This window comes from Mycothermus thermophilus (genome assembly GCF_041956435.1).
Source record: "Mycothermus thermophilus strain CBS 625.91 unplaced genomic scaffold VTJ04scaffold_1, whole genome shotgun sequence".
NCBI lineage: Eukaryota > Fungi > Ascomycota > Sordariomycetes > Sordariales > Chaetomiaceae > Mycothermus > Mycothermus thermophilus.
The window spans coordinates 1633609-1655525 of NW_027191427.1; the positions used below are offsets into that span (position 1 = coordinate 1633609).

Below are 21917 nucleotides of genomic sequence, written 5' to 3' on the forward strand. Positions count from 1 at the left end.
GATGGGAGCCAGCCCCAGGTGTGCCTATTTTCTCATTTTGGATTCGGTTCTGCTTACAAAGATTGCGTGATTTGAGAAAGGGACTGAGGCCCAAGACTTCCAACTTAGCACAGGATTACTCCAGCTCATCTACTTGGGGCAGTAATGCACAGAAAAACTAAAATTTAAGATTCAACAGCCCAAAGAACCTAGGTAGGTCTTGCAATGCCTTGAGATGATTGTTGATTTTCGGGCCCGACCAGTCGGCTGAGAGCAGGTCGAGCCCCTCTGCCGAGAGGTGAATGGAGGGGTTCATCAAGTCTGACCTTATCGATAACAAGGCGACCCGGCTGGTCGGAAGGGCGGCGACGCCAAGACAAGCAGAGAACAGTGTTAACTACAGGTACATACTGTTATGAGGCCCGCCATCCGAACAAGAGCCGAGATACCTGACCGGTGTCGAAACGCAAGAGTTAGGTTTCTCATGATAACAGAGGCAAGACAGATGCATTAATTTAGCATCTATTGAGGCACTCACAAGTGGATAAGATTCTTAATTTTTTCTAAAGAAGTCGAGTTTGTGGCATTTGGATCATGCCAAGTGCCATCGCAACTTGCTGCTCGACGGCAGTCACTCACACATTCCGAACACAGTGCGTACACGGTACACTCAAACGTCTTTCCTCAAGGTCGTTTGACGTGGTGTCTTCTCCATCGCACCTGCTCCGACTCATACGTGAATTGAATACTGTAGTCTTCCTACCTTGGGCTTCCACTTTGGTGCCACCTCAAGGTTCTTTTACCTGAGTGTACCTGGAGACCGCGGATTGTTTTTTCCTTTCGCCGTTCAATCCCCAAAGTCAAGTGAACCTCGAGGCCCTGGAAGGGTCCACTTGCGAAGATCGACTTGCACTCCACAAAAACCTGAACCCTGAATCCGCGACCGCGTCCTCATCCGCGTTTGCATGCGACAACTTGGTTTCACGGACTTCCAGGGTTTTGGAACAAGTCCAGGATCTTGATCTCAACAATCTGAGGCTGGCTCTGGACCATTTATCGTTACCGACGGTCTGGGCTCCGGAACAGGTTCCAACCCCACGGGTCTTTGGAACCCGACCGACTGCAAACGGTGAGACAGGCTGTTTGTTTCACTTTCATTCTTCAACCACAGAGCACCACTTTCGAGGACTAACTACATCCCAGCTCGCTTCGAGCTTTCAGTCGGTTTCTGATATCCTCGGACCAGTGATACCGACTACCATACTTTTGCATCCTCTTCAGCCAACTTGATCCATTCCTTTCTTGGTCACTTCGACACCAACTGCGTTCATTCTCTCACCTCGCCGCCGGCACAGTGGAGGTCGGTCGTCTGACCTTCTTCTCACTTCACCCATCTTCATTTCACCACATCCAGAGCGACCGAGCACCACGACTCGTTGATTCGACCTGAGTCCCAAGGCCCAGACTTACAGGGCAAACACAGCGAACCAACAGTCTTATCCCATCTTTACCCAACCTTCCCAGCTCTCTGGAACACCCAGATAGAAGAGCCTCAAGGGATCCGAATGGTCACGTTCTCATCGTTCTCATCAATGCCGGTAAGTCATTGAGCGACTCTCTCCTCCCCTCCCCTCCCAACATTGGGTTGGAAGTTTTTGTTTTGTTCCACCGACTGCCCTTCCGCACCTTCACATCCAGCTGCTGGCTGCCCCACCCATTCATCCATCCTCCGCTCTCGCCTGTTTTCGTTCGATTTGCATATCCCAATTTCGTGGAAGCCTACTTACACAATCTTCTCATTAGATCGCTCAACTTTTACAATGGCCGACAATGATCAAAACGATCCCTTCCTGTGGGATGAGGATCGCGTCGTCCAAGAGTTATGCACCGAGAACCGATCCTGGAAAGCACCCTCGGCAAAGCGTCTGCCGGACCCTGCGGCACTTGAAGCCCGTCTCCGCGAGTGCGGGGTTGATGGGGAGTCGCTGCTGACTTACAGTGACGAGTTCGATTTCGACAAGCTATGGGCGTATCTGGGAATCAAGAAGCTGCCTCACCAGCTGTCACTCAAAGAGGCCATCACCCAGTTTCGGCGGCGAAGCAAGCGATACCAAGAATGGAAGACACAGAAACTCGCTGACTCACAGCTTTGCGGCGAGGATCAAGTCCGACAAGTCAAGGAAGAATCTCATCCGCCAGCTGACCCAGTGCAGGTCACCCCAGCACCCGTGGCCCTCAACAATGCCAGCACGACACCCGTTCCACAGCAAGAGTTTGTTCACGATCCTGCTCGCGAGTCTGCTCTCCCAGCCATTCCGGAATCCTGCACCGGTGTTTTATCCCCAGCACCGTCGGCTTTGATTGACCAAGAATCGGTCACCGCCACTGGAATCATTGATGAACCAGCGCCTCCTGTCGTCGAAGAGCCTGGACAAGAACCTCCCACTAAGAAGAGAAGAATTGCACCCACGGCCATTTCCATGATTCCAACCGGTGCATCTTCATACATCCCAACAGAGGCCGACATCTTCACCAAGCAGGATCCGACAGAAAGCATCCTAGAGACAGACGATGGGTCTGGCTTCCTTGGACCCAACGCCCTCCCCCGGGACGAGCTTATTCGCCCAGCCTTGAATGACGACTCCGCTGACGAGGAGATGAATTTCATGGTGGTGGGGAAACGTATCCCTCCCGGACGCCGTCTTCAGGTTGCTTCCGTCATGAGGCGTTTCCTCCGGTCAGATCTCCTGGCCCACCTCGAGCCTTCGGACGATAACCAGTCGCAAGACTCCACGGATCCTGTGCTGCCCGTGTTTGGGGAGTCTGACGATGAGGTTGACAGCGTCACCTGGCGCGAGTTCCAAGAAGAGGAGAGGGAGCGCCAGGCTCGCGAAGCCCGTGAGGCGGCGTCCAAGGTCAAATCAATGTTCAAAGAGGAGGTCGCGGAAGCTGTCCAAAAAGCCATTGAAGAACTTGAGGCGAAGTGGGAGGAGAAGAAGAAGCCCAAGTGGGAGCTCAAGGCATGGAAGCTCTGGCAGGACGCTCTCCGCAGCCCCAGCCGTCATACCCTGATCGAAAATGCTCGGACCAGACTGCGCCACCTCAATGACAGACTCGTCAAATTTTCCAACGAAATCATCAAGTCGATCTGGAAAACGAATGAGGACATTTCGCGACAGCTGAGCGCTTGGCTGGAAGAGACGGTATTCCAGCGTAAGTACGAGGAGTGGTACATCAGCCTTGTTCAAAGCCTGCGCCCACCTCCCAAGCCCGAGACGCTCCCCAGGGTTCGAAAGCCGAAGCCGAAACCCCAGGTCCTTGATGATTCCGAAGAGCTCACCAGCGAGTCGGATGGCCTCGACGGGTTCATCGAATACGATGAGGATGATCAAATGATCGACCAGTTTGGGGATGATATCCAGGTGGATGATGCTTTGGGCGATGCCATGGGCCTTGACGACGCATCTCCTCAAGCCGAGGATGGTGCCGAAGCCCCGTCTAGTCCCCCGGCCATGGATCAGGACGACACGGCTACGGGTGCGGCGCAGGATGAAGAATCCGATGCTAGCCTGCCGGAACCGTCGGCGACGCCCAGAAAGATCAAGGTCGAGAAGTCCACTGAAGCAGCGCCGGCGACACCCGTTCGTTTTGGTACTTCGCCGCACCAGGCCATCGAGATAGGATCTTCTCCAGCTCCATGCGAGCAGGCTGGTTCGGCGGACGGTCTTCCTGGTTTCGGCGACCTGGAAAGCCTTCAGAAAATTAAGGATTACGGCATCCCACACTGGGAGGAAGTCAAGGACGGCGAACGTCTCTTGGTTGCCGTCCTATGTGACTGGCATGAGGATGAACTGCTGGACCTCCACGGCACGATCCAGAACCGGAATCACAAGGAGCTCTGGACCGAGTTCGTTCAACCGGTCGTTGAGGAGGGCAAGCGGGTTACTCTCGACTCGATGGAGTCCATCATTTGCCGCCTCTTCGACGTCTACTTCAGCAAAAAGGCGAAGCGGATGAACAAGCCCTTGCGTCCCACCTCCTGCAACCGGATTCGCACCAATGGCGAGTTCTTCCGGAGCTTTTGCAGCCACCTCAAGCGCGTCGTTTCTGTTCTTCTTGGGGTCTCCCAGCCATCAAATCGCGTTGTGATCAAGACTCCACGCAGCAGCCAGCGCAGCCGCAATGTGGAAGATGACATTGAGGATGATTTGACCGACCTCGAAGAGTCATCTCCAGACGATGCGCCGATTTCGTCGACTAAGAAGAAGCGGCGGCGCAAACGTCGTGACAAGGGCGCCGCAGACCTTCGTGCTAATATCACAACTTTCAACGAAGAGCTGGAGCGTCGCGCACGCCGGGCACGCGAGCAGATGGCCTCCCAAGGCACCGTTTCAAGCAAGCAGTCCCGCCTTATTGTCAACGAAACGAAGGAGTCCGATGACTTGCCCTTCATCTACATCAATGACCACATCGGAGCCAAGATCAAGGACCATCAGATCGAGGGCGTTCGGTTCATGTGGAACCAGGTTGTGGTTCATTCCAAGGTTCGCCAGGGCTGCCTGCTGGCGCATACCATGGGCCTCGGGAAGACCATGCAGGTCATCACTCTCTTAGTCGTCATTGCTGAATCATCCCGTTCCCCGGATGAGGGAGTTCGCTCTCAGATCCCGGAGAACCTGCGCGAAGGCAAGACCTTGATTCTATGCCCTCCCAGCCTTCTCAACAACTGGGAGGAAGAGATACACTTGTGGGCGCCGAATGGCGTTCTTGGACCCGTGAATAAGCTCGACGGGTTAACAACTGGGGCGTTTCGAAAGGCAACCGTCAAGGCGTGGGCGAAGAATGGCGGTGTGCTCATCATCGGCTACTCCTTGTTCAGCAGCTTGATGCTCAACAGCAACGACGACGAGATCCCAAGGTTGCTGCAGGAGACTCCGAGCCTTGTGGTCGGTGACGAAGCCCACTATATGAAGAACCCCGCCTCGCAACGGCATCAGGCCACGGCGAACTTCAAGACGATGAACCGCATTGCCATGACAGGGTCTCCCCTCACGAACAACGTGATGGATTACTACTCAATGATCAACTGGGTGGCTCCCAACTACCTGGCCGACATCGCCGAGTTCAGGGAACGGTTTGCCAATCCAATTAAGGAGGGGCTATACATGGACAGCACTCCCCAGCAAAAGAGAAAGGCACGCCGGATGCTTCATGTCTTGAAAGCTACCGTCGAACCCAAGGTTCATCGTCGCGGAATCGAAGTTCTTGTGAACGAACTCCCAAAGAAGAAGGAGTTTATTCTCACGCTTCCCCTGACTAAGGTTCAGGACAAGCTCTACCGCGAGTACGTGGAATTGGCGGTCACCCCTGGAATTGACGGCCAGATGGCTCAATCAAGGGCGTGGAGTTTGGTGGCACATCTCAGCCTTGTCCTTGCTCATCCTTTTGTCTTCAAGACACACGTCGAAAAGCAGAAAGCACAAGCGAAGTCCAAAAATCCGAAGCCACGCAAGTCTATCACAACTAGTGAAAGTGAAGACAGCAGCGTCGAGCTGCCTCAGGATATCCTTGGCACACTGCTCACCACGGTTAACATCCGAAACATCCAGGACCACGAATTGTCTAACAAGATCGTGATTCTCCTGCGCATCCTGGAGGAATGCAGAAAGGTCAAGGACAAGGTTCTCGTGTTTTCACACAGCCTTGGGAGCCTCGATTTCATCGAGGAAATCTTCAAGAAAAACAAAATTGTGTATCAAAGACTCGACGGCTCCACGACCGTGTCGACACGCCAGGACGCGGTCAAAAAGTTCAACGCCAATGTTGATTCCGAGGCCTACCTGATCTCCACCCGCGCGGGTGGTGTTGGGTTGAACATCCATGGAGCGAACCGTGTGGTCATCTTTGACTTCAAATACACGCCCGCAGATGAGCAGCAGGCCATTGGCCGCGCGTACCGGCTTGGGCAGACGAAGCCGGTTTACGTGTACTGGCTTACCGTTGGCGGCACGTTTGAGGACATCATCCACAACAATGGGGTCTTCAAGACGCAGCTTGCCTCCCGGGTTGTGGATAAGAAGAATCCAATCCCGTGGGCCACGCGCTTCTCCGAATACTTCTCCCCACCAAGAGAGGTAGGACAGGAAGATTTGAGCGGTGCCCGCGGACTGGATAAAGTCCTCGATGCACTCCTCGACGGCCCTGTCGGCGGTTTGGTCCGCAAGATCACGTCGACTGAGACCTTCGAACGGGAGGAGGTATACGAGCTCACTCCGGAAGAGCAGCAAGAGGCCGAGAAGGACATTGAGATGGAGAGGCTCCGGTCGCAGAACCCCGAAGAGTATAAGCGCCGGGAGAGGGAGAGGGCGGCAATCCACGCAGCCATTCAGCAGGCCGTCACGACGCCTGTGCCGATACCACAGCCGCCGCCACAGTATCGAACGCCCGCAACCGGTGAGTCTCAATCAACATCATTATTACCAGCATCATCGTCGCCATCAGCAGCAGTAGCAGCTACTCCTCCAACCCCGATCACACCTAAACCAAGCACGAAGAGCCGAAGCACCCTGATCAAACTCAAGGTGCCCGAGCATCTCCGAAACAACGGTGCTCGAGCTATTAGTGATAAGTCCGGTCAAGTTGACCCAAGCATCCATGGTCAAGTTGTCCGAGACACCAAAGCTGGTCAAGTCGACCAAGCTAACAGTGGACAAGTTGTCCGAGGCAACGTTGGTCAAGCCGACCCAAATCACCATGGTCAGGTTGTCCCATCGATTCCCTCGACTTCCCAGCCTCGTTACATCGTGACTATAAAGCTGTCTGCGCGGTGTGCTGCTCTGTTTCGGGCACGCAACCCAGATGTCTCCGGCTCACAATACTGACATTTTCCTTTTCAACTAGCCACTCCCAGCTCTGTGACACCTTCAGCTCTCCATCCGGTAGGTGCGGCAGCAGGAGCACTTCAACAGGTTACCCAAGTTCACGTTCAGAATCCTGTCAACTTCGGGAGAAGCATTCCACCTTCTATCACGACACCAAGCGCGCCATCGCGGACTCAACAGCCTTCGGACAGCACGCCGTCGGATGCGGCTCCACAGCCAATTCTTGGGACAGGGAGTGCATTCAAGACTGCCCCATCAACCACGGCCAAGCCAGCAGCCCCCTTGAGCAGTCCGACTACCAGGTTTGGAGATGGCAAGACCTTCGAGCCGTCGCCGGAACTCCTGGCCGTGCATCGCGCCTTGTCCGATGAAGGTCGCCATGTGAAGTACCACCCAACGGATCTGATAACCAAAGTCAACGCCATCCTCGCGCGCGAGAAGATTGAGAAGCTCCCACTCCTGGACAAGCTGCAGAACCTGCGCCGTTTCTCTAGGGACCCACGGTTCGCTGAGGCCATGCTCTCGGGGCATATGGAGCCCGAAGACCTGGCGTCACTGACGCGGCTCGAGATGGAACATATCTGCAACTCTCTCAACAACCTGTCTCCGGCCGAGTTCAAGCACAAGGTCTGGACGACAAAGGCTGATATCAGCGTACGCTCGCCCACCAAAAGGAAAATCACCTCCACCAAGCCCGCTCAAGTGACGCCGGCAAAGGCACTCCGGAAAATAAGTGTTTTCCGGGACGACTCAGACGACTAGAGTGTCTGGTCCCCTCGGGCCGGATGTCGATATCTCGACGTCGACTGACATGAATGCTCTGCGACACAGCAATTCAAACGGTCGGTAACGTCACCGAAGGCGGTCAAGATCAAGACGGAGAAGTCACCAGCATCCACATCCAGGGTCGTGGGATTGTCTAAGCAGCATCCTTCGCGAAACTTGCTTGCAAACCTTCGTTTTATTGGAACGGGGTCGGACTCGCAGGACTCGCAGGATTCGTTTATGCCGTCAAGCAATCAACGTCGAGGAGCGTCGACTTCTTTGAGGCCTGGTGACACGCCGGATTTGCCCCAGATCATTGACGACTGACCGATGTGAAGGGTTTGGTTTCCGGGGAGCTTCATCCGCGAGCCTCTTTTTATCGTCTTTTTTATTCCTCTTTTTTGTTTTTCTTTTTCCATTTCTATTCTCTCGAGATACCCCTGCAACGGATGGTGGCTGGTTGCGATCTCTTTCTCCCTTTCTGGCGTTTGGGACGGGGATATGGGAGGCAGGTTGGTGTCATCATGGTCAAGGGAACAAGAGATATAGTACTGCGTTGATTGACAGCGGAACGAGAGGTCAAGGGGCCTTGAGAATATGCCGATTGAGAGGAGGGAAAAACAATTTTCCATCTACGCGGCATTCTTAAGGCGAGAGGATGAGGAGCATTGGCTTCATCATCAAATGACAATTGTGAGAGTAGGCCGCAGGCACTGTGGGTTAAGCGATGAACTGGCGAGAGATGCCAAAAATGAATTCAAAGTATATCCCCTCTACTAAAAGCCCCGGTTGACTCAATTGATCGTCTTGGTGAGATTGAAATGCAAGAAAGCGGACACCGGTACCACCGCATCGCAGGACGGCCGAGTCAGCCCCGAGACGTGATGTCTCGGAGACAGCGGAGACACTAAAATGCACAGCGTTGCGGGGCCGCACGTGGAGGTCGCAGTGACTTTGGCATCCTCAGTGTGGAGCAGGAAGTGTGTTCCGGGCCAATCATGACTGCAGGAATGGCTAAATACAGGCAATGTCGACACTTTGGTAGGCTCCGAAGACGAGAAGAAGAGATGCCGAGCCTCCGAAATCGAACCAGGCCGGGTCCGCCGGGTGGGCCGTTGAGGAAGGAACGGACGGGGGCTCACACACAGCCGGGGAAAGTGCGATGGTATGTTTGAAAGTGTTTCCTTCCGCGGTTGTGTGTATGTGGCTTCTTTTCCCCTTTTTCTCTTCTTTTGTTTCTTGACTGCTACAACTGTCACAAGTCAGAAGGGAGGTTTGTTTCGGATCCGAGGCCGCCACATACTTCCATTCCAGTTCCATTTGCCACCCCCCAGGGACCGGAAACTGGAAGCCGAGGACCTGGTGCTTGTGATCGGTCAATCGAATCTCGAATTTTCTCTCTTCCGCCCCGCAACGCGCCCTTTGACAACTCGTCAACCAACAACACTCCCAATCCAGCGCATCCACCCTGCTCTGTCCTCTTCGTAAACGGCCACAGAGTGAGCAAACAAGCCATTGGGTTGATCGTCACGCCGTCTTCGTTGGTATCGCATCTCGAACGAACACTCGATCTCAACCGCCCGCCACCATGGATTCCGTCCTGCGCCAGTCGAAGGCCATGTGCCCTTTCATGCGGAAGGCCACCGCCGCGGGCCTTCGCGCCATGTCGACCGCCGTGACCCCTGTGGCCGCGCAATCGCCCGGCGGCGGCACCATGTCTAAGCTGCAGGTGCTCGCCCGCCGCTGCCCCGTCATGGGCAAGGCCATGGCCGTCCAGTCGGCCCGCATGCGCCATGCCGCCATGTCCACTTATACCAGTCCCGCGAAGACCCCAAAGGCCAATCTGCACACGAGCCGTCCCCATGAGGCTCAGGCTGTCGATGCGCCGGTCTACCCCAGGGAGAAGGGTTAGTTTTGCTCCCGGTCGTGCTCTGACCCGATCGATTGCTGACGGAGTGGTATTGTCGCTGTAGTTCCGCTGCCTCCCCACGTCCCTGTTAAGCCGCAACACGTCAATACCACTCCGGCGCAGGCTGTCCGCCCCAGCACCACCAAGGATGCCGCCCCTGCGACTAAGTTTGACTATGAGGCCTTCTACACGCACGAGCTGGAGAAGAAGCACAAAGACAAGTCGTACCGCTACTTCAACAACATCAACCGCCTGGCCAAGGAATTCCCCCGTGCCCACATGGCGACCAAGGAGCAGAAGGTGACGGTCTGGTGCGCCAATGACTACCTGGGCATGGGTCGCAACCCGGAGGTCCTCAAAGCCATGCACGAGACGCTCGACGAGTACGGCGCCGGCGCCGGCGGCACCCGCAATATCTCGGGCCACAACAAGCACGCCGTTGAGCTGGAGCAGACCATCGCCCGCCTCCACGCCAAGGAGGCTGCTCTGGTCTTCAGCTCTTGCTACGTCGCCAACGACGCGACCCTCGCCACCCTTGGCAGCAAGATGCCCGACTGTGTCATCCTGTCGGATAGTCTGAATCACGCTTCCATGATCCAGGGCATCCGCCACTCGGGCGCCCGCAAGATCATCTTCAAGCACAATGACGTGAAAGATCTGGAGGAGAAGCTGGCTTCGCTGCCGCTCCACATTCCCAAGATCATTGCCTTCGAGTCGGTCTACAGCATGTGCGGGTCTGTTGGCCCTATTGAAGAGATTTGTGATCTGGCCGAAAAGTACGGCGCTATCACTTTCCTGGATGAGGTGCATGCCGTTGGCATGTACGGCCCTCATGGCGCCGGTGTGGCTGAACACCTCGACTACGAGGCCCATCTCCAGGGCCGTCCGCGCGGTACCATCATGGATCGCGTTGATATTATCACCGGTACCCTCGGCAAGGCCTACGGCTGCGTCGGAGGCTACATCGCCGGCAGCGCCAAACTCGTTGACACTATCCGCTCGCTCGCTCCGGGCTTCATCTTCACCACCTCGCTGCCTCCTGCCGTGATGGCCGGCGCCCGCACCGCCATCGAGTACCAGATGCGCCACCAGGGCGACCGCCGCCTGCAGCAGTTGCACACGCGCGCCGTGAAGGAGGCCCTGACGGCTCGTGATATCCCCGTCATTCCCAACCCCAGCCACATCGTGCCCATCCTGGTTGGCAACGCCGAGCTCGCCAAACAAGCCTCGGACAAGCTGCTCTACGAACACGGCATCTATGTCCAGAGCATCAACTACCCAACCGTCCCCGTCGGTCAGGAGCGTCTGCGCGTCACCCCGACCCCCGGCCACACGAAGGAGTTCCGTGACCAGCTGGTCGCTGCCATTGACCAGATCTGGACCGAGCTCGGCATCAAGCGCACCAGCGACTGGGCTGCCGAGGGCGGGTTCATTGGGGTCGGCGTGCCTGATGCGGTGCCTGAGGAGCCCCTGTGGACGGACGAGCAGCTGGGCATTGCTGAAACGGCCCGCTCTCTGCTTCAGGCTGCCGAGGCCGAGCAGAAGACGGCCACCTCCACCACGGCTGCTAGCATTGGCATCACAGAGAGGATCCTTGAGAAGGAGCTGCAGGGGATGAGGAGCACCACCGTGGCTGCTTAAATCCATCCTTGATGATGCAGTCTCTTTCTCCCTCCATGTGGAGTGTATCCTTCTCTTCTTGAAAATGCCAGCCAGCTACTAACAGCAGTGGCTGGCATCCGCCGCTCGCAGATCATGGGGAGCTCAGCAGACCCTCGTCTCCAGTCTTGTCTGTCGCTCCTGTAATTGTTTCAAGACGATTAATAGACGTGAATGGAACGTTCTTTGGAGCGGGCGAGCAGGCGGAGGCACGCTTTTTAGAGATGGGGTGGTTTGCAACTGTTTTTACAAAACCTACTACATAGGGTTATACATCATACATCTGATGATGCATTTTGGTCTTGTTGGTTTCGTTTCGTCATGCTACTGCCGCTGCTGTCCCCACTCAGCTTTGTAATAACAAACGGTTGGTGGTGGACAGTTGGCGGTTGTTGTGGCTTGATGGGTTCTCTCTCCCCATTCTCGTGCCTGCATGGCAGAGAGGGGAGAGAGATACCTTTTTTTCTTGAGATACAAAAGCTGAAGGTTCACCTTCTCGTGCTGTCTTGATGACAGGAGAGGGAGCGATGCAAAAATTGAATTGCCATTTCTCGCTTGGCGCGGCCTTCTCGGGTTTGAGAGGTCGAGATTTGCTGCCATTTATTTCATGTTCTTTCTTGCGTCCTAGTACCGTGTGATGTTATGTGACTGTTCGAGCCAGGTTTCTGGCTGATCTTGTGTGAGGACATGTCTTCGAGGGTGTTTGATCCCATCTCTGAGTGCTTGTCTTGTCCCAAGTTTCTCTGTTAGACTGGAGGTCAGATGAGATGATGCAGTGATTCGGTCTCGGATTCGGGCAAGCATGAGGCGTACTCCGGGGCTCGACGAGCCAAGGCATGTGGCCCCCTTTTCCCCGTCCCAAGTATTTGGGCCTCTGCTCTAGGGAGACGCTTTCCTACTGAACCTCGATCTGACTGTCTCTCCCACAATGACTCCGAGCGCTCGACTGTCTGTTAAGAGCGGTACTCAACAGGATTATTTGTATCAACAAAAGTCAGGTGAGACACCTACTGAGAGCGGTTTCATACGGTATTTTTTTTTGTTTTTCCTTAGGTATTAGTATATATGGAATGCGAGGTCGTCGGATGGAAGACTCGGTGTTGGTGTGTTCCTATGAACCTATGTATGACCGCACCAGAATCGGCTCCGGCTCCGGCCCCGGGCCTTTCTTGGCAAACCGACGGCGCCGGAGGCCGGGGCAGATCGAGATGCAGTTAAACTCGACCTGGTTGACTCGACGACTGAAAGTTATTGCTGAGAGGCTCGCAGACAGGCTTCCCACAAATAAAGTGAATATCCGGGGGATTTCCGTGAGGATATGGATTGGAATATGGGCTGGGTACAATTTTGAGATACTCTCGTGGTCGATTGTTATATGGTTTCTGCTACAAAGCGTTGTGCATACATCATGTTTGGAGTTGCCGAAGACATACAAAGTAAGCCGGCTCATCCCGATGTCCGATGCTGGCATGACAGTGTTGGCTATGGCTTAGGAGAGAAACACCTCTCAAAGATATAAATATCACGAAAAGAATCTCGATTGGATTCCGGAGGAATGGAGCTTCCGTCATACCACGGAGCGTTGTGGAGGACCAGATGAATGGCATGATGTTGGCTTGACAGTCAGGCGTGCAAGTTCAAGTCACTCCCAAACGCCAAGTCTAAAACTCCACATCTTCTCTGGATACATTTCAACCTTTAGAGCCGGAACCGACTTTCTGTTTGCAAGAAACATTCATGCTCCCCACATGCCCCATGGAAAAAAAAGTTGAAGCTGCCCCTCCCCCGCATCATTCAAATGCCATAATATCTCGCCTTGACCTTGACCTTGACCCAGACAAGGTGTGAGTCTCCTGGCAACGACACATCCACCTAGGACAGGAAAACCAAAATAAGTACAGCCAAAATGTCCAGCTACGACAAGTACCAGGTAAAATCCTTCCAATTGCTTTCTTTTCAGAACAATTCTCAACCCCCAATTGCAACGAAGATTTTAGACGAACAAAAATGAACAACCCACGCGTGCAAATGAACCCTGCTAACTTCACCTATCCCAGACCCCCCTCAGCACGAGGTACGCCTCGGCCGAGATGATGAAAATCTTCTCGGCTCGTGAGCGTGCCAGCACCTGGCGCCAGCTGTGGGTGTGGTTGGCCGAGGCCGAGAAGGAGCTGGGCCTGCCCATCCCGGATGAGGCCATTGAGCAGATGCGCGCCAATGTCGTCGTCTCGGACAAGGCCTTCGATGTTGCTAGGGAGTATGAGGCCAAGTTCCGCGTACGTTTTTCCGCCCTTTTGATGATGCCGTGGAAGAGAAGATGCATGCTAATGGTCCATATAGCATGATGTCATGGCCCATGTCCACGCTTTTGGCGAGGTATGAGAAAGGCCAATTCCTCTCTGTCTGGGGCTGCAATTGTCGGGCCCGTTGAAGAGGTCAGGGACTCATTGATGTCTGCAGGATGCCCCTGCCGCTGCCGGTCACATCCACCTTGGTGTAAGTCAGATTCCTTCTCAGGGGTTAGCAGGGCTGCCACTAACTTGATGCAGGCCACAAGCTGCTACGGTGCGATTCATCTCCCACTCACAAAAGATACACACCAGCTGTCCTGTTCATGACATATCTAACACACCTTCCTAAACAAATAGTCACCGACAATGCCGACCTGATCTTCATCCAACGCGCTCTTGATCTCATCCTGCCCAAGCTGGCCAAGGTTATCAAGAACCTCCAGGAGTTCGCCCTCAAGTACAAGGACCTTCCGACTCTGGGCTTCACTCACTACCAGCCGGCCCAACTTATTACTGTTGGTACGATAGCCAGCCCTCCTCGATCATGGAATTTCCACATGCCCATTGCAGACTAACCGATCCACAGGCAAGCGTACCTGCCAATGGATCCAGGAGCTCATGATGGACCTTGAAGACATCGAGACGGTCCGTGATCGCCTGCAGTTCCGCGGAGCACAGGGCACCACCGGCTCCCAGGCCACCTTCCTGGAGCTCTTCAATGGCGATGCTGAGAAGATTGTGAAGCTCAATGAGGTGAGCCCTCAGTTGTGCGGAGTTTCATCTCACACACAACTTTGCTGACACCCCTCTCCAGATCCTCTGCAAGAAGGCCGGATTCAAGTCTACCTATCCGATTTCTACTCAGACGTACACCAGGAAGGTGAGTCTTGGCTTCACCTTGGATCCTTGGCCATTCATTAACTAATATCACAAGGTCGATCTCCGCGTCGCCAATGCTGTGTGCGCCCTTGGCGCTACTGCCCAGCGTATCTGCTCCGATATCCGCCATCTTGCCAACCTGAAGGAGCTGGAGGAGCCATTCGAGAAGAGCCAGATCGTGAGATCACTCCTGCGTTATGCTCTCAAGACTCTTGCCCATATACTGACCTCAACCAGGGGAGCTCGGCCATGGCCTACAAGGTAGCGAAACCCTGTTTCACTTTCGTCAATCATGAACGCCGCTTACACGCAGACAGAGGAACCCCATGAGGTCAGAGCGCATCACGGCCCTCGGCCGCAAGCTTGCCCGCCTCCCTGCCGACTTCACGGCTACGTTTGAGACGCAGTGGTTTGAGAGGACGTTAGTTGCCCCTTTCCCCTCTCAATTCCTGTTGGATTAACCAGGAGCTGTTGGAGATGCTAACCCAAAATCACAGTCTCGACGACAGTGAGCTTGCCCCACCCTAACCCTGAACTCCCCCATTCTTCCCCTGAATCACCCCTTGAGCCTTTGTTTACATCGACTTCTCTCCGTCACTGGGCTTCAAGCTGACAAGCACAGGCGCCATCCGCCGGATGGACATTCCCGAGATGGTATGGCTCCTTGACTTCTGTGTAATGTCTTCGGAACCGGCCATGCTAATGATCTTGTGCGGTTAGTTCCTGTTGGCCGACTCGATCCTCCTCGCCCTGGACAACGTCACCAACGGCCTGGTCATCTACCCCAACGTTATTCGTGCTCGCATCGATCAGGAGCTGCCCTTCAGTAAGTCTACTATTAGATTCCGCTTGCCTACACATGCTGACATGCCCCAGTGGCAACCGAGTCCATCCTGATGAAGCTCGCCACCCACGGCGTCTCTCGCCAGGAGGCACACGAGGAGATTCGCGTCTTGGTAAGTCATGTCGCCAATCCTATTGGTACCCATTTTGAAGCAATCCGTGAAAAGATTATCTAACACAAGGACCTCCGTGTTCACAGTCCCACCAAGCAAGCGACGTCGTCAAGCAGCAAGGAGGCCGCAACGACCTCCTGGAGCGGATCAAGCGGACCGAGTTCTTCAAGCCCGTCTGGGACGACATCGACAGCCTCGTCGACCCCAAGCTGTTCATCGGCAACTGCCCCAAGATTGTCGAGGATTATTGCAACGGCGAGGTCGCGCAGAAGCTGGCCAAGTATAAGGAGCAGCTGGATAAGGCTACGACGGCGCAGCTGTCGATCTAAAGTGATGTGTTGAATGTCGACGTGGGGTATGTTCCTTTCCTAGATTAGTCATCGGGAGTGAATGTCAACCAGAAAAAAAGATGGAGAGGCGAATGTGGATTGGACCGCATGTAAACATTTCTTAGAGGAAATCGGCTAGAAGAAAAACATGTCATGTGTATTACCGACAAGGTTGATTTTGTCCTATCACCTTTCCCAGTTGATGAAATGATGCTCGTGCTGGCTGTGAATTACCAACCCAGACTGGCTCCATGAATGTATCCGAGTTCTGGGCATCGATTTTAACCTGTTACATTGCAGAGGAATGATGGCTTTCACATGATGAGGTTTCCAACTTTAAGGTTGATCGAATCAATATCAAATGCTCAGCCCAGGCCACCTGTGGCTACGCGAGGTGCTAACAATAGCCAGTCCATCGCCCCCGCATATCTAAGTTACCTACGTATCTCCAAACCACATTTCATGCATGTATGCAAGGACCCTTCCGGGAATTACGATGTATGCCGAGTCGGGGATTTTTATTTTGGAGGTTGATATAGTATCTCCATCCCAATCATACCAATGGACAATTTATCCGCCCTCTTGGTAGTCACCTCTCCAATTCTTCCAGAGACGATTCATGGGTGAAGAAGGGAAGCCAAGAACAATATGCCATTTACATACCCATACTCTCAGAGAGCTGTCGTAGCGTTAGATGAGTATGTAAGCGATGTGGTCGCGTTGGTCGCAGTGGCATCGGGCGGTGATGATGGTCGTCAATATAGATGGCCATCCACACTTCATATCGAGACATCCGGCAATCGAGGGGGCGGAAGAAAGGAAGTAGGTACCAGGGATGGCGTGCCTCTTCATCTATGAGCCATAAATGTTCAATAATGTGTACATGCGACTGGAGTGATGTATCATAAAAGGTAGGTAGGCCCTATGGGAATCCAGAACCCCTTTTTGAAGGGAATCCAGAAATCTCAGGTGACGACGTCGTTGCGTCGGGATAGTCTTTTGGCTGCGAAAGCCGTGTAGTCCTCTTTCTACTCTTTGACCCAGGCGTCCAGACGAACATGCGCACACTCTCAACGTTGCTCACAGCGGCGGCGGTGGCTACGGCAGCCACCGTCAGCCCGCGACAGTCGGGCACCATCACCGTCAACCTGGGCCAAACCTTCCAGCGCATCGACGGGTTCGGCTTCAGTCTGGCGTTCCAGCGGGCCAACCTCATCACCAACATGTCGGACAAGACCAAGCAAAAGGAGCTGCTGGACCTGCTCTTCAACAAGACCACGGGCGCCGGGTTCACCATTATCCGTAACGGCATCGGGTCGACGCCCAACTCCAACTCGGATTTCATGAATACCATCGCCCCGAACAACCCGGGCGGACCCAACGCGACGCCGCAGTATGTGTGGGACGGGAAGGATAGTGGCCAGCTGTGGGTGACGCAGCAGGCGGTGAGTTTGTATGGAGTCAAGCAAGTTTATGCGAGTGAGTTGCTTTCCCCTCCCGCGGCACAGACTTGAGAGTGTACCTAGGTATTGACCTCATATCCTTTCCTCCTCCGCCTAGATGCTTGGAGCGCTCCGGGCTACATGAAGACCAACGGGCGCGACACCAATGGCGGGACTCTGTGCGGCATGCCCGGGGCTTTCTGTGCGAGCGGCGACTGGAGGCAAGCGTATGCCAACTACCTGGTGCAGTACATCCGGTTCTACCAACAGTCTGGCGTCAACATCACCCACCTCGGATTCCTCAACGAGCCCGACTACAGCGCCAGCTACGCATCCATGCAAGCCAACGGCAACCAAGCAGCGGACTTCATCAAGATCCTCGACGCCACGCTGCGGCGCGAGGGGCTGAGCGAGCAGGTCGGCATCACCTGCTGCGACTCGATGGGCTGGGGCAACCAAGCCAACATGATGAACGCCATCCGTTCCCAAGGCGCAGAGGGCCTGCTCAAGGCCGTCACGACTCACACGTATACGGGCGCTCCGAACGGGCCGGTCAACTACCGCGCGCCTCTCTGGTTCTCGGAGCAGTGCGATCTCAACGGCCAGTGGACAACCGCCTGGTACGCCTTTGGCGGCGCGGGCGAGGGCCTCACCTGGGCCAACAACATCTTCAACGCCATCGTCAACAACAACGCCTCGGGCTACCTGTGGTGGGAGGGCGTGCAGTGGCCGAACCCCAACACCAACGAGAAGCTGATCCGCGTGGACAACACCACCAACACGTACGAGGTGTCGCGGCGGCTGTGGGCGTTTGCCAACTGGAGCCGGTACGTCAAGCCGGGTGCGGTGCGCGTCGGCACGTCGGGCGCGCCGGGCGGGCTGCGGGTGGCGGCGTTTAGGAACGAGGATGGCACGATCGCCGTGGTCGCCATCAGCTCCAGCGGATCGCCGGTGAATGTCTCGATCCGGCTGTCGGGTGGAGGAGTTGGCGGCGCGTCGGCGGTCAGGGCGTACGTGTCGGATAACACGAGGAACTGTGAGAACACGCCGGCGTCGGTGGGCGCGGATGGCAGCATCACTGGATCAGTGGCGGCGCGGTCGATCACGACGTTTTATATACTGCCGGCATAAAGGAGGAGGTGAAGCTACGTATTCAGAATGCGGTGTTGAGGCTGGATGTACATTCTCAATATTCATACCTAAAGCGTTGTAGATCGTTGGTGAATGAAATTAAGTGGAAGTCAGATAGGCGAGATCGTGACTGGCCTGGAGATAGGGTCTGAAAAATGGATGAGAAGAAGACGTAGGAGGTTCCGGCGCCGAGCATCCCCCCTCCAACCTCCGCAATTGACCCCACTCCGGCCGGAGTTGCATCTTCAGGGTCACACTTTCGCTCATTTGCAATAATTCCTCACTCATTTCTCAATGCTGCTCATCGACACTTGCCCGGTTGACTTTGAGTCCTCGTACAACATACTTGGGTCATAGCTCTGTCCACTCACAATGAACAAAGACAACGTGGACTACACATTATACCTCGTCACGGACTCCTCGCCGGCTATCCTTGGCGACCGTGACCTCAACAATGTCGTTGAGCAGGCTCTCTCAGCGGGAGTTGGCATTGTCCAGCTCCGTGAGAAGAAGGGCGACACTCGGGAGCTGATTGAGAAAGCCCGTGCCCTCCATCAGATCACCAGGAAATACAATGTGCCTCTGCTCATTAACGACCGCGTCGATGTGGCCCTCGCTGTGGGATGCGAGGGCGTCCATATTGGACAGGACGACATGGGTGAATATGCTTGCTACTCTGAATATCAGTCATTTACCTGGAAAATCTAACTTGTGACAGATCTCGCCACGGCTAGGAGGCTCCTCGGGCCCGACGCCATCATCGGAGTGACTGTCAGCAATATCGATCAGGCCCTTGAAGCTTGCTCGGGCGGTGCCGACTATCTCGGCATCGGCACCGTCTATGCCACGCCAACGTAAGAACTCACCCTATCATTTCTTTATCGTCCACACGCTTGTAACGGGATGCTCAACCCTCGCCCTCAGCAAGACCAACACCAAGGATATCATCGGAACTGCCGGAGTCCGTGACATCCTGTACCAGCTCGGTGAGGCCGGATACACTACCCGAACCGTTTGCATCGGCGGAGTCAACGCATCCAACGTTCAGCGCATCATCTTTCAGACTCAGACCCCAAAGAAGAAGCTCGATGGAGTGGCCGTGGTCAGCGCCGTCATTGGGGCTCCTGACCCCGGAGAGGCTGCCTCTAACCTTTTGAACCTCATAAAAACCCCATCTCCACTCCAGTCTGATCTGAGCGGTGAAATTAATCTCGACTCTCCTTTCGACGTAACTACTTCCGTCGAGGAGGTGGTCCAAATGGTTCATGAAACTACCCCGCTGTCTCACAACATCACCAACCTGGTTTGTAACTCTGCCCTATTTCACTCAGATTGCACACTAATATCCACAGGTGGTCCAAAACTTTGCCGCAAATGTGGCCCTGGCTATCGGTGCTTCCCCTATCATGTCGAATTACGCTGAAGAAGCTGCCGACTTGGCCAAACTCGGTGGTGCTCTGGTCATCAACATGGGCACCGTGGATCCCAACGGACTTGCCAACTACGTGAAGGCCCTTAAGGCGTACAACGAAGCTGGAAGGCCAGTTGTCTTTGACCCAGTTGGGTGAGTTGGTTTCTTCCTCGCAGACAGGAAGCTGTTTACGGGCTTTGCGCTTGCTAACATCCATAGCGCCGGTGCAACCGCTGCCCGACGCAACGCTGTCAAAACCATCATGGCCGCCGGATACCTTGACGTTATCAAGGGCAACGAAGGCGAGATCAAGACGGTGTATGGGAACAACAATGAACAACAGCGCGGCGTTGACAGCTCCAGCACGCTCGACGCCGCCCAAAAGGCCAAGCTGGTGCGGGACCTTGCGCGGCGCGAGAGGTGCGTCGTGGTGATGACCGGCAAGACGGATTTCGTCAGCGACGGCTACCACACCTATGCCATCGGCAACGGCACTCCGAGGCTGGGAGAGGTGACTGGAACGGGATGCGTTTTGGGTACCGCCATCTCGGCCGCCATTGCGTCCCGGTCTCGTAACAGATTGGTTGCCGTCGTCGCGGCCCTCCTGCATTTCGAAATTGCGGCTGAGTTGGCCGACGAACGTGAAGCCACCTCGGGACCGGGGACATTCCTTCCTGCTTTCCTGGATGAGCTGAGCAGTCTCAGGAGGGCAACTGTGAGCGGGGACACGTCGTGGTTACTGAGGGCGAGTGTGACGAAAGTGGATGTGCCTGAGGAATAGGAGCCTTAGGGATCGTACCGTTTTCTTGTTAGTTGGCATATTAGACTCTCTTGTCGATCCAAGAGTCATCACATTTTGGCATAGAAGTTATCCAGTAGCTATGTCCATCTTCATTCCATTTGCCCCTGAGAGCTGGTCCACCTGTGGATGCGGGGTCGGCTCGGCTCGTTCTCCGGGCCGGCTGCATTTAGGTACCCCAACTCTATCCTCGGCCCTCCGCTGCCCCGCCGGCCCCACGTTAGCTCCGTCCCCGGCCGAGGCCTTCCTCTGACATTGTACTTGGGGCAACCTTAACTCAACCACAAGCCAGCTACCTGTCGCAGTATCCAAGTGCCAATTACCAAAACATCAAGTTTTCCAGACCAACACCCTATCAACCTGACTCACCATGGCTGCTCCTGTCCCTGAACGGCGGTTTAGTACGTCTTCTCCTTTGAACCACTGTAGAGAACGGGACTAACACACTTATTACAGAGAACCCCGCCATCTTGTGAGCCTTCACACCTTCATAGGACATTAGCATCCAACCTTCATGGAATCTATCCTAACTCTCAACGCAGCGTCTGCGACATCCAGGAGAAGTTCCGTCCTGCGATTTTTGAGTTTGACAAGGTGTACGTCCATCCCTTTCTCAGCCGCCCCTTGCCTCTAACTATCTCCACTCACCTCACTCTCCAGCTATGATGAATCATACTAACAACCACCAAACCCAACATCGCAGTATCTTCACAACCCGCAAACTCCTCCTCGCCTCCACGCACCTCTCTATCCCCATCTACGTCACCACCCAAAACCGCTCCCGCCTGGGCGACACCGTCGCCGAGCTACAACCCCTCCTGGCCTCCGCGGGCCCCCTCGTCCGCGCCGACCTCGACAAGACCCGCTTCAGCATGTACCTCCCCGGCATCGCCTCCCAACTCCCCCCGAAATCCGAAATCGCCATCGTCGGCATCGAGTCGCACATTTGCGTCACGCAAACCGCGCTCGACCTGCTCGGTGCGGGCCACCGCGTGTACATCATCGCGGACGGTGTCAGCTCGACCCGCCGCGAGGAGATTGGCATCGCGCTGGCGCGGCTGAGGCAGGCCGGCGCGGTGGTGACGACGAGCGAGAGCTGGCTGTACGAGCTCATGGGCGACGCAGCGATCCCCGAGTTTAAGGGGATCGTTTCGGTGGTGAAGGAGACGCAGCAAGGGACGGGGGAGGCGTTGAGGGGGTTGTTGGGAAGTAAGATGTGAGATGTAGGCTTAGGTGTTGGCCTTGTTTGTCTTACGACGTTAAGGAGGAAGAAGAGATGTTTGGGATGAGGGACGGGCGCTGGATCCGTTAGAAGAGGAACGCCGTTTTGACGTCCTACTTCCGTCTGCTTCAGTTCTCTGTTAGCTTATCGCAGCTCATCATAAATGGACTTATTACTTCACTTGCGCTACGTTCCCTAAAAATTGTATGTACCTGAATATATGCGTTTGAATGCCAGTGACCGTCTCTCAGCCTCGGTATCCTT

General features: G+C 55.0%; 8 protein-coding genes across 8 annotated transcripts; 7 read left to right on the forward strand and 1 right to left on the reverse strand.

The window, feature by feature from the left end:
• Window positions 1–281: 281 nt before the first annotated feature.
• Window positions 282–7952, forward strand: VTJ04DRAFT_605 (uncharacterized protein; the record flags this gene model as incomplete). The annotated part of the gene is made up of 8 exons (XM_069364230.1): window positions 282–382; window positions 975–1108; window positions 1183–1203; window positions 1521–1577; window positions 1783–6432; window positions 6880–6917; window positions 6969–7514; window positions 7692–7952. 8 exons carry the CDS (start codon window positions 282–284, stop codon window positions 7950–7952), a joined length of 5808 nt encoding a protein of 1935 aa, XP_069223215.1.
• Window positions 7953–8692: 740 nt separating this feature from the next.
• VTJ04DRAFT_606 (uncharacterized protein) lies at window positions 8693–9113 on the forward strand (the record flags this gene model as incomplete). Its single annotated transcript, XM_069364241.1, has 2 exons — window positions 8693–8790; window positions 8888–9113. The coding sequence occupies 2 exons, from the start codon at window positions 8693–8695 to the stop codon at window positions 9111–9113; spliced, it is 324 nt and encodes a 107-aa protein (XP_069223216.1).
• Window positions 9114–9213: 100 nt separating this feature from the next.
• On the forward strand, window positions 9214–11175 carry VTJ04DRAFT_607 (uncharacterized protein; the record flags this gene model as incomplete). The annotated part of the gene is made up of 2 exons (XM_069364252.1): window positions 9214–9532; window positions 9599–11175. The coding sequence occupies 2 exons, from the start codon at window positions 9214–9216 to the stop codon at window positions 11173–11175; spliced, it is 1896 nt and encodes a 631-aa protein (XP_069223217.1).
• A 342-nt stretch (window positions 11176–11517) lies between these two features.
• On the reverse strand, window positions 11518–11793 carry VTJ04DRAFT_608 (uncharacterized protein; the record flags this gene model as incomplete). Its single annotated transcript, XM_069364263.1, has 1 exon — window positions 11518–11793. One exon carries the CDS (start codon window positions 11791–11793, stop codon window positions 11518–11520), a length of 276 nt encoding a protein of 91 aa, XP_069223218.1.
• A 1306-nt stretch (window positions 11794–13099) lies between these two features.
• On the forward strand, window positions 13100–15648 carry VTJ04DRAFT_609 (uncharacterized protein; the record flags this gene model as incomplete). The annotated part of the gene is made up of 16 exons (XM_069364274.1): window positions 13100–13123; window positions 13251–13469; window positions 13534–13569; window positions 13654–13689; window positions 13743–13758; window positions 13842–14003; window positions 14071–14237; window positions 14299–14364; window positions 14419–14541; window positions 14601–14624; window positions 14681–14784; window positions 14861–14871; window positions 14986–15017; window positions 15084–15189; window positions 15240–15319; window positions 15406–15648. 16 exons carry the CDS (start codon window positions 13100–13102, stop codon window positions 15646–15648), a joined length of 1449 nt encoding a protein of 482 aa, XP_069223219.1.
• A 1058-nt stretch (window positions 15649–16706) lies between these two features.
• VTJ04DRAFT_610 (uncharacterized protein) lies at window positions 16707–18221 on the forward strand (the record flags this gene model as incomplete). The annotated part of the gene is made up of 2 exons (XM_069364286.1): window positions 16707–17127; window positions 17209–18221. The coding sequence occupies 2 exons, from the start codon at window positions 16707–16709 to the stop codon at window positions 18219–18221; spliced, it is 1434 nt and encodes a 477-aa protein (XP_069223220.1).
• Window positions 18222–18593: 372 nt separating this feature from the next.
• VTJ04DRAFT_611 (uncharacterized protein) lies at window positions 18594–20413 on the forward strand (the record flags this gene model as incomplete). Its single annotated transcript, XM_069364297.1, has 5 exons — window positions 18594–18879; window positions 18940–19075; window positions 19146–19524; window positions 19574–19785; window positions 19852–20413. The coding sequence occupies 5 exons, from the start codon at window positions 18594–18596 to the stop codon at window positions 20411–20413; spliced, it is 1575 nt and encodes a 524-aa protein (XP_069223221.1).
• A 388-nt stretch (window positions 20414–20801) lies between these two features.
• VTJ04DRAFT_612 (uncharacterized protein) lies at window positions 20802–21651 on the forward strand (the record flags this gene model as incomplete). Its single annotated transcript, XM_069364308.1, has 4 exons — window positions 20802–20832; window positions 20888–20903; window positions 20974–21027; window positions 21135–21651. The coding sequence occupies 4 exons, from the start codon at window positions 20802–20804 to the stop codon at window positions 21649–21651; spliced, it is 618 nt and encodes a 205-aa protein (XP_069223222.1).
• Window positions 21652–21917: the final 266 nt, after the last annotated feature.